The following is a 10,364-nucleotide window of genomic DNA, read 5'->3' as shown; positions in this document are numbered from 1 at the left end:
TTATGAAGGAAAAAAAATTAATAACCATCTTGTATAAAAAAGGTTTAGATATTGTTCATTTACTATTTTTTCTTTGAGACATTTGGCAGTATCCCACACAAGTTAAGGATTTTACCTTAATTTTTTATTTGGATCCTGGAGCTTCCCATGGGAGCCATGGCATCACCAGTACTTCAGCCAGACAAGGTGCTGACTTTCTAGCAGCTAACTTTTCTGAACAGATTTCCATTCTGAAAGATCTCAGCTGCCTCATCTACGAGACCAACCACCCAACACCAATATTAGTGTGTAAGTATTTTTGCTTTCTCTTTCAGAATAGTTGTTACAAGAAAAATTGCTTTATTGTTGATTGAATTGCTTACTACTGCATTATTCAGGAATGCAGCCTCAGCAGACTAGGGGGTCTAGCTGTACTTGGGATTGCAAAGAATTAATTAGGTCTCTGCATGTTTTTTAACTAAAATTTGCCACTCTTGTAGTATTAGTGGACATACTATTTCAGGAAAAGCCAAAACTGCATTCAATCCTGTATGTCAGGAAGCTTATTGATGATAATGCTGAAAATCTGCTGTTTGTAACAACCCCTATACCGGTACTGGGTATAGAGGTGTACTAGTAAACTAACACAGGAATTTCCTTTTTTCTTTTTTTTTTTCCTCAACACATCTCATTTTAGTGAGTTATGTTTTTACTTTTTCTGTCGCATTTTTAAGATCCTTTCCTCAAAATCCAGACTTACAAAAGAACATTTAAAACTAGATGCATAGCATCTGGGGACTAATCCAACTGTCACTGAATACAAAAGTCAGTTTTAAAACTGATTTTAGTATGACACACTGGGTTCTTCGTTCTCTTTTCATTTGGCAAAAACACTGAAAATGTCATAATCTCAGCTTCTAAAAGAACAATAATCCAAGGAAACATTTAAAAGACTATTTTAAGGAGTCTTATTTGTACAGATAATGTCATTCAACAGTGATAAACATTTGCAGACAGATCTCCTATAATAAAACTTGTTAAAAACAGTAACTCAGAACCACTAGTTCAATTTAAGAGATAAATTAAAAATATCACACAAATCAAAATATATGGATTGGATCTTTAAAAAATAATCTACGCAAATATTTCTAGACAAATATGCATAAAATAATGAATCTCCTTAAATGGTCTATACCTGTTGAATTTCCTTGTGTGTTGGTATAGGTCTATCAATGTAACCTTGGTGCTTGAACCAAGAGCAGATTGTCTGCAAAGACCTATAGGCACAGCCCCAACCACTGTCATCAGTCCGATCCTGCATATAGTGGTGATAACTATACACACCATGTACTAAGTAAACCTGCACAGAAAGAGATAACACAAAAGAATCTGATCACACTTGCATCAGTTTTCAGAGAAGTCATATGACCTGTCACTTGCACTGTAAAAGTTTTCAGCTGAGGACTGCAAATCTTTGGAAGAATCAAAGGGCCATTATTCACACATGATTACTCCTCCTGGTTTTGTCTCGTAAACATCTCTGTTCATGGTTTCAGTTTCTTGTCCTGGTTCTAAGAAACTTTTAAAGTACATGCTAAAAATGTGTACATCCTTTTCCAAGAAAATCCAATTTCTTTGGGACAAATATAGCAAACTAAAGCAATGCCATTTTGCGCAGAGAAGCCCTTTGATTTAAAAGGCTGGGCCAATTATTTCACTTTCTCATCTACACAACACTGACGATCTAAGTTACTGCTTTTAATAACAAACTCAAGTAAAATAAAAAGTACTTTCTCACAAATGTTCAACTTAAACTTACCATACCAGGCTCCATACCAGGAGAATTAAGATGTAAGTGTGGATTTCTGAGATATCCATCTTTATATGGTTCATCTGGAAAATGATAAGCATTTGCTCTCTTGAAATATGGTCTGTCACAAGGCAGATTGTATAACCCATGCAATTCCTACATGCAAGTTTGAATAAAAATAAAGAGCACAATTCAAATTTTGGATTACAAGAAAGATCAAATTGTAAGTAGCAACAAAGACATATATAATTTTAACAGCGTAGCTTAGCAAATTATTAAAATATGCTTAACTAAACATTCAGCATGTATGTTTACTACTAGATCTCACGTCTCAAGGGAAGCTCATGCAGGCTTACCTCCTGTCTAAAGGGCCCACTGTTTTATGTAGTCCTGTTACATAATGCCTGCCACTGGAGCCCCACTGAAGACACCATGAGTAACAAGTTTGTTATGGAAGTATGATAAAATACATCACGGAAAAGAATTACAGTTTTATCTATGTAGTAGTGTAGATAGATACACACACTGAATTATAATCTTAACTGATACTGAAGACACACAAATACCTTGTATTGAGACAAACTAAAGATACTGAGCTTATGGCTCAAGCAGATTCAGTCTATTTTTAAATCTCTTAAGCCCTGTTTATAACACAGCAGCCACATTTAAAGAGATATACTGTCTTATTTCACAGAGCTTAAAAGTGAAAGGAATGATGAGATCATCTAGGATAATGTGTGTAACACAGGTAATACATTTTAGGCAGAGGTAACACTTTCCATCAGTGGGTAAGAGTGAACAGCAGACAGAGAGCAGGAAAGACAGTGTGCCACCAGTGCCTGAGGCCTCTGCAAATGCAAGGCTAGATTAGGTTTTATAGACCTAGGAATGCTTCACACAGAAGAAAATGAAAAATCACCACAGCTTCTACATCTCTAAACTGGCAGAATATTCTTTCCCTGCTCTCAGTATGTGTGACCTGGTTGAACTCAGTCTCAGTCTGAAGGTTCTGCCCCATCACAACATTCTTCCACCTCATCCTCCTTTTTCAAGATGTGCCAACCCAGAAGGCAAAAACAAACCAAAAGCTAGCTAAGCCTGGTCAGCTGTAAGCCACAAAAAGCAGCCCCCTCCAAACAAACAGACAAAACCCCCACAAAACCCCAAGAAAGAAACCAAAACAAACAAATCCTCCCAGCATTAACCCTTTCAGGACATGTGTTAAAGCCTGAATGTAGAAAAACGCTACACATAATCTGATATTCTATCATGGAAGTGAAGAAATTCAAAGAATACTGTACTGGATAGATAAAATCTATCTAAACCAAATTTTATGTACTTTTAAAGTTTTTATTGTTCTCTTACCAAAATGAGATCTGGCACATATTTTATAAAATAACTTCTAATAAATCAAGCTTCCACATTCAGTATGCTGCTTTGGTTACAATAAAAATAAATTTTTAAAAAATAACGTTATCTGTTAGTATTTATTCTGCATTGACTAAATGAAAAGCTTTACCACTGCTTCAATTACAACAATTAAAAATAAAAATAAAACTGTTGGCTTCACCTTTCTGTAACTTTCCAGTTGATCATCTGAAATACCTGTAGGGTATGAGATTGTTACAAGATGATTTTTTCCTGGTAACATGAAATGAAATTGTTCTGGTACCACAATTGATGTTCCTTTCACGTATTTCATGATACATCTTTCCATGTCATCTAATTGCCCATGAATTGCTTTCACCAGGAGATTTTGTACCCTGCAAAGTCCAAGGGAGAATATTAAAAAAGCAGAGCAGCGATGGTGGATCATTTTCTCTCATAGCTCTGGCAGTTATGCAATACTTATATGCATATCTGCACCTGGTCAGATGAATGTACTACTTTCCTGCTTCTGCTCCCACAGGCAAAGGCAGAGCCTCACCATGCTTTAGTCAAGGCATGTCTGCACACAGAAACCAGTCCCTAGTGATTCAATCCTCCAAAGTGCAACTATGCTGTTTTTTATCAGAAATACAACCATTATGAGCATTTGCCAAAATAAAAATTACATATATGACTACATGGGGGTTTTTTTGTTTGGTTGGTTTGGTTTGGGATTTTTTTTTTTTTTTCCATTTTATCCACCCCATTTAGTATTGTTCAGAGTCAAATCCTATGGGAAAAATACAAGGAAAAAATACAGAGGCAGCTTCAAACGTTTTCCATCTGCACCCACCCAGCTGCAGTCCCTAGTGTATGGCTGAGATTAGAAAGACTCATCAAATAAACCCCAACTCTCACTTTTATACACCTCACACACTTACAAGAATTTTTAGAACATTTCCCTGCCTTTCTCATTGCTAAGTAATAGTTATGAGTTATCAAATCTATCAGCATTGATGAACTCAATTTTTTGCAGGCAGCAAAAGGATTGTTCTCAAGATTATTAAAGGTAACAGCTGTCTACATGAGCTTTTATTATTTACACAGTTAAAATTCCACTCTAAAAATACTATATACTTTTCATTAAAATGATGAGTGAAATACTTTCACTTCATTACTTCAAGAAAAAGCAGAAATGAAGCTGAAAAATTACAAGTTCAGGATAACACTTACTTTCCCCACGTTTCTTCTGGAGAAACAGATACAACAACATCAACTGGTAATGTCATATTTATGTAGTGGTGTTCCTTATTTTCCCTTTCAATGATTGGAGCCAAAGCAGCTAAAGAAGATGTCATTTCCAACATGAGGTCTACATTGACTATCTGCTGCTGCAGAGAATAAAGACACCAATAGGACATCTGCAACTACACATGCATCAAGTAGGCAAAAGAAAGATTGTAGATATTTGATACTGAACTCAGTAATGAAATATCTGGGTTAAAAAAAAGCTAGAAACATCAAACTTCTACGTGCTGATCTACCATAGGTGGACCTCTGCACTCACATTGAGTCTCAATGACTTTAAAATGATTCTTTTAACTCATGTTAATGTCTACTTGTGCACAAAATAGCCCAGGGAGGGAAAGTCTGAAAATGTTTAAATGATAAATTGCCTCACATAATTTTTTACTGGGGTGAGAGACATACCATATCTTGTAACTTCTTATCCTTCTTTTTGCCAGGCTTTCGTTTGGTCTCGTCATCTTGATCAAATCTGAAGTATCAACAGAAAGAGAAATTACTATAATAAGAAGTTAATCTGCTATTCCCCCCAATTCTTAATATACTCACTGGATAAATCGTGTTATCTCCTTACATGCAGACTCATCAGTCAGATCTGGAACTGTGGTCATACCATTGTTAGGCCACACATACACTGAACTGTGGCAAATTCTTAATACAAGAACCTCTGAGGACAATTTGTTTGCAAGATCACTGAAAACATATCCTAATGCCTTTTTTGTTGATGCCTCTGAAACACAATAAGGATACAATTAGACTAGAAAATTCCCTTGCTCTTTTTTTTATAGCTGCTGGGTATACATTAAAAAAAAAATTTTAACTTGGAATAAAACCCTAAATGCTGTTAGGATGAGGAAAATGACTAGGTAAACAAAAACTGATGTGAGATTTCACTTAGCAGGTCATACTCATACCTCCCTGAACAAAAGTTCTCTTTTCTCTCAGATGTCAAATACGAAGAGCTGAATGAATTACAGAAGAATAACCTATTCTGCAGTCAATTCTCACATCTATAATTCTTAACCAAGCCTACAGTTGCAAACAAACTTCTACGTACAGACAAACTTTTAACTAAATCCCGGAAAGATTCAACCTGAGTCACATGTTTCTGACTTCATATCATTGTTCAGAAATACAAACAGACTAAATGTTTGGAAAAGCAGAGCCTACATTCCAACTGAAGACCAAGTTCTGGCCAAAATAAACCTGCAACTGTAACCCTGATCTGCCTTAAACTTTATTACTGGTATAGACAGTTGGCTTTCAGAGCTTGACTTGACTATTTAAGTTTTATCCACACCTTATAACCTGAACCAATACTGCACATGACAGAGCAACTTTTGCACATTACCCACATTTTTTCTTCACTGAGGAGGTTAAAGACCTTTGCTTAGAATACAAAAAGTTAAAAAAGCCTAACAAGTCACCAAAGACTATACTGTATATCTTTAATCCTTTAACTTCAATTTGGTAAGTATTAGATAACTTTTGCACTAGAAGTATGTTAAAAATTACAGTATTAGAAAAGTCAGGAAAACTGCTCCAAAAGAAAAACGTACTGCCTTCAAAGGGAATGGTGTGTCATATTTACACACTAAGAGCTGTGAATACCATGCATCTGGACAATTCAAATACCACTCTGCTTCACTGCAGTTAAAGTTCACTACACTGTAAACTAAGCCAAATAAATAGCCCTTCTTTGAGGATGCAACTCACAAAATGTTGCTTTGCATTAGACCAATCTATTCCACACTTCCACTGCACATCATGACCTCAAATAAGCCCAAATTCCTTTTCAAGATTCACTAACATGGAATTCAGTGTCTCTAGCAGAGACTTGTCTTAAAATGCAGAATGAGTAACATTTGAACTAAAGACAACCTCCTTCCACATTCTGTCCTGTGACAGCTCAATAAGTCGCTGATAGCTTTGAGCTGACTTTCTGAAGAGGATGTCACATTACTGTAACAGTGTGGGACTAGAGGAGCCCCTTAACACCATATGGACTAGTCCCTTGTTATTAGGTGGGAATTGCCGTAGCCAATCCCACCTAAATTCAGTAGGCTGACTAGTTGACTTATTCCCCTTCTCTATTTCTCTAGGAAGACTGGACCACAGTCCCAAAACTGTATTAATACAATCTTGTTATAACCAAATTCATTGTCGTTTAATTATTCTCTGTCTGCTTTGAATTTCAGGGTCAACTTTGCAGTCAAGCTGAAAATAAAAAACATGATGGAAAAAGATTGTCAGAAAATTTACGGAGATAAAGAATAACATTTTGCGTACTTAATTGTTACAGGTTTTGGAAGAAGCACTTAACAGCTGGTGAAATGTAAACAAAATAAATAACTAGTTTATTAGTAAAAGTTTATATAAATATTAAGAAATCTATTAGTCTAATAGACACACCATCAGTAGTTGCTAGCTGAAATGCAAGATCCAAGCCTCCTCTTATTCTGAAGAGTATATCCATAGCTTCTAGAATTACCTAAGGAGAAAAAAGAAGCAATGAAAATGAATAACCACTTCAACATGCCTTCTCTCAAGCCACAACTGACTGCTGTTTTACCACAGTATGCCAGCACACCAGCAATTATTGCAGTTGCTCTGGTTACAAGAGGCCAGTGAATAAACAGGGAAGTGAGTGGCACAGCAACACACAGTTGCTGGAGCCAGTACCTGAATTACATGAGTACTGCTACAAACACAGTCCTTAGAACACACTTCCTGCCTAAACAAAAAAAATTGTAATTCTATACTTCTACCATTTAGAAATACTTTGGGCAAAATGTCTTTTTTTCAATCCAAACGTCATATTTCCCATAATATAAATCCTCTTCCAGCTCAAGTAAACCAAGGACTGCTCTAAGCAGAAAGGTAATTAGGCACATCTGTAAATATGCATTCATCTTGGTTAGGAAATCACAGCTTCAGGAGAAGGGGAAAAAAAAGGGGGGCAGACACATACACAACCTGTAGAACTATGGCCAAGTTTCACATTTGACAGGAGAGCCACTTATGCCAGCATAGAGATCACCCAGCTGTTTGCCCCCTTCCAAAGTCCCCACTCTGTGTCCTCAGAACTGCTCATTGCAGACATTTTAACATGAACTTCATCAGAGAACTCATGCAGATGGAAACCCATCCTCTTATTGACAGAAGACAGATCAATTCCCAGTCACGTTCAACACAGTGGTACAAAAACAGCTGTGGCAGTACAGAGAGGAACAAAAGGTGACAGCCCAGATGAGTGTGGGTATTCCTCAATCTAAGCCCAAAAAGAAATGCTTCACAGCCTTAATTGCTCTAACCCCCCCCCACCAAACACCTATAAGAATAATTACACTATGACCCTTTGGAAAGCCTTATCACATAACTGTTTACTTACAAAGTATGAGAGACTTCCAGGTGCAATGTTAGTGTTACTCATGAAAGAAACAAAACATAGGACTAACTTTCTTTTCATTAAAAGTATTCTAAAGAGAAATATGCAAGATATGCATACCTGATGAAAATATAATCATCTACTACACTTTTAGTTGTGGGCAAAGGATTTTCAGGTTTTAGTGACTCTGGAGCGCCAAAGTTCTACAATAAAGAGTTTGGTTCCTGAAGCATAACTGTGAAGTATTTTAGATAATATAGTTATCTACATTAATAGGGTCTTGGAGTGTGGGATCCACAAGTGCCTGAAAGAATGTTTGCATGAGCAAGATCTTTCTATTTGAATTATTATTATGCAAGAATAACATTCATGAATAAGCAGTAGAGCTTTGCAAAAGGAGGAAGAGAGGATCTGGCCTTTTGATAGTGGCTCCTCATGGATGATCACAGGATGGGTCAGGTTGGAAGGGACCACAGTGGGTCAAGCAGGGGCGTCCTAGAGGACATTGCACAGAATTGCCTGCAGACAGTTCTCGAACATCTCCAGTGAGGGAGACTCCACAGCCTCTCTGGGCAACCTGTTCCAGTGCACAGTCACCTGCACAGTAAAGAAGTTCCTCCTCGTGCTCAGGTGGAACATCCCATGCATCAGTTTCTGCTCGTTGCCTCTTGTCCTATTGCTTAGCACTACCGAAAAGAGCCTGGCTCTATCATGATGAGGTCTTCCGCCAAATCCCTGACTAAAGCCACGCAGACCGAGACCCCCAGGGCGATGAGGAACAGAGCTGCCAGCGGGGAGGAGGCGGCGGCAGCGCGGGAGGCGCCGCTGCCCCCGTTTGGCACAAGCCAGGCCGTGCGAAGAAGGGCCCGAGGGGCTTTGACACTTCTCTCCGAGGCGCCCCTGGGGCTGGAGGCCCAAACGCCGCCGCCAAACCCACCTGGCAGTGGGACACAGCTCCCAGCCCGCCAGAGCACAGGGCGGGCAGCCCCGGCGGGAGCACTCCCGTCCCCGCCGAGGACGGACGGACGGACGAACACTAACCCATCCACCCACCCATCCCTACCCCGGGAAGGGGAGATGAGGGGAGGGGCGGACTCACCACGTCCGTCAGAGCCGCCGCGGGGGCCGGGCCTGGCGCGCGGGCGCATCCTCGTGGCGCACCAGGCGCGCTCCTCGCTAGTAGGGGGCGGGGAAGACAGCTCCCGGGGGCCGGCGCGTCCCCGCCTCCCGGTCCGCGCCCCCGCCTCGCGTCCGCGCCCCCAGCGCTACCGCGGCCGTGCCCATCGCCTGTGCTGTCGGCCGCGAAACCCAGGGTCTTTCTCGTACGGCCGGGCAGGACGGGCCGCCGTGCCGCACGGTTCCCTATGGAGTCACCCGCCTTCCCTTCCCTTTCCTGTGGTCCTGCTGGGCTTCCCGGCACTGCGGCAGAGTGCCTAGAGCTGAGCCTTCTTTCGCTCGGGCGACCGTAGCTGCACTGAGCCCAGTGCGTCTGCGGCAAGATTGTGATACCTCCTCACTGTTTCTGCAAATTCCTTGGAAGACGCTCCAGAATCCCTCTTGCCCGCCTTCTGCTTTGCATTACTGCTGCTTCCAGGCCAGGCTTGTCCGCATCCACCTTCTCGGCCGCATCAAGCTGCTGAGGTCTGGAAGTCGTCCCCATTAATCCCTCGATCAGTGCTCTGTGCGTTACGCTGTAGAATTTAATTCCAGGTCTGTTTATTTTCGATAAATTATTCCTATCCTCCTCCTCAAAAATGCCAACTAGCTTCATAACAGCGAACCCTTCAGCTGGTCTGCAGAGGTCAGTTTTCTGTCGTCTGTGGTTGTTTCTTTCTCTGCTGTCACCTGCCCTTTGGTTCCTCACCCAACATCTCTAAGTACCAACATTCAAAGAACAGCACTGAGGTTACCCAATGAAACTTCACTATGTGAACCTCCACACATTGCAAAAAAACAAACCAAACAAAAAACCCCCCAAACTGACCCCAAACAAACAAACCACCCCCAAAAAACCCCAAACCAACAAACTCCAGAACAAAAACAACCCCCAAAACTTCAAACTTTTTGAAACTTCTGCATACTGTCTGTCTCAGGTGCTTAGCACAAGCAAACTGTGCCTAGACCTTCCATTGTATGCAGTATTCCAACATGTTACAATAAAATGTATAAAATCTATGTTATTAGATGTATTTCCACCACTGTGATGCTGCGGCTTTTCTGCTCTGCACCCACGACAGACATGGCTAATGTGTGATATGAATCTCTCGGAGCTTTCTGTTGGATATTCATGTGGTTTAATCCCAGCCAACAGCCAAGGCCCACACAGCCATTTGCTCACTCTTCCACCAGCAAAATTGGGGAGAGAATCAGAGAAGCGAAAGCTGGTGGGTTGAGTTAAAGACAGTTTATTAGGCAAAGCAAAAGACACACACAGAGGCAAAGCAAAACAAGGAATTAATTCACTGCTTCCCATGGGTAGGCAGCCATCCCCAGGAGAGCAGGGCCGCATCCCGT

At 40.4% G+C, this 10,364-nt stretch overlaps 1 protein-coding gene across 4 annotated transcripts; it reads right to left on the bottom strand.

Moving 5' to 3' along the window:
• Positions 1-925: 925 nt before the first annotated feature.
• On the bottom strand, positions 926-9,006 carry LOC103765553 (ufm1-specific protease 2). 4 transcript variants are annotated; one of them, XM_018088725.2, is made up of 8 exons: positions 8,448-8,610; positions 6,875-6,953; positions 5,012-5,192; positions 4,868-4,934; positions 4,391-4,545; positions 3,360-3,552; positions 1,799-1,945; positions 926-1,339 (listed from the first exon to the last, which is right to left on the bottom strand). In XM_018088725.2, exons 1-8 carry the CDS (start codon positions 8,496-8,498, stop codon positions 1,169-1,171), a joined length of 1,044 nt encoding a protein of 347 aa, XP_017944214.1. In that variant the 5' UTR covers positions 8,499-8,610; the 3' UTR covers positions 926-1,168. The 4 variants fall into 4 exon arrangements, with proteins under 4 accessions (XP_017944214.1, XP_017944213.1, XP_017944217.1 ...); XM_018088724.2 differs by having other exon boundaries at positions 1,137-1,339; positions 4,391-4,548; XM_018088728.2 differs by lacking the exon at positions 8,448-8,610 and adding an exon at positions 8,950-9,006 and having other exon boundaries at positions 1,138-1,339; positions 4,391-4,548.
• Between the last annotated feature and the right edge of the window lie 1,358 nt (positions 9,007-10,364).

This window comes from Manacus vitellinus, unplaced genomic scaffold (assembly GCF_001715985.3).
Source record: "Manacus vitellinus isolate BGI_N305 unplaced genomic scaffold, ASM171598v3 ctg7180002220401_pilon, whole genome shotgun sequence".
NCBI lineage: Eukaryota > Metazoa > Chordata > Aves > Passeriformes > Pipridae > Manacus > Manacus vitellinus.
This window is presented reverse-complemented; position numbering and strand designations above follow the sequence as displayed.

What these genes read in the sequence shown, in the direction of transcription:
- LOC103765553 (XM_018088724.2), bottom strand. Translation starts at nt 8,498, where the DNA reads ATGCATGGGATGTTCCACCTGAGCACGAGGAGGAACTTCTTTACTGTG. An exon ending in ATAAGAAGTTACAAGATATG is followed by an intron (nt 4,549 to 4,867) that starts GTATGTCTCTCA and finishes TATTCTCTGCAG; the next exon opens with CAGCAGATAGTCAATGTAGA. An exon ending in AACTGGAAAGTTACAGAAAG is followed by an intron (nt 1,946 to 3,359) that starts GTGAAGCCAACA and finishes ACTTGCATGTAG; the next exon opens with GAATTGCATGGGTTATACAA.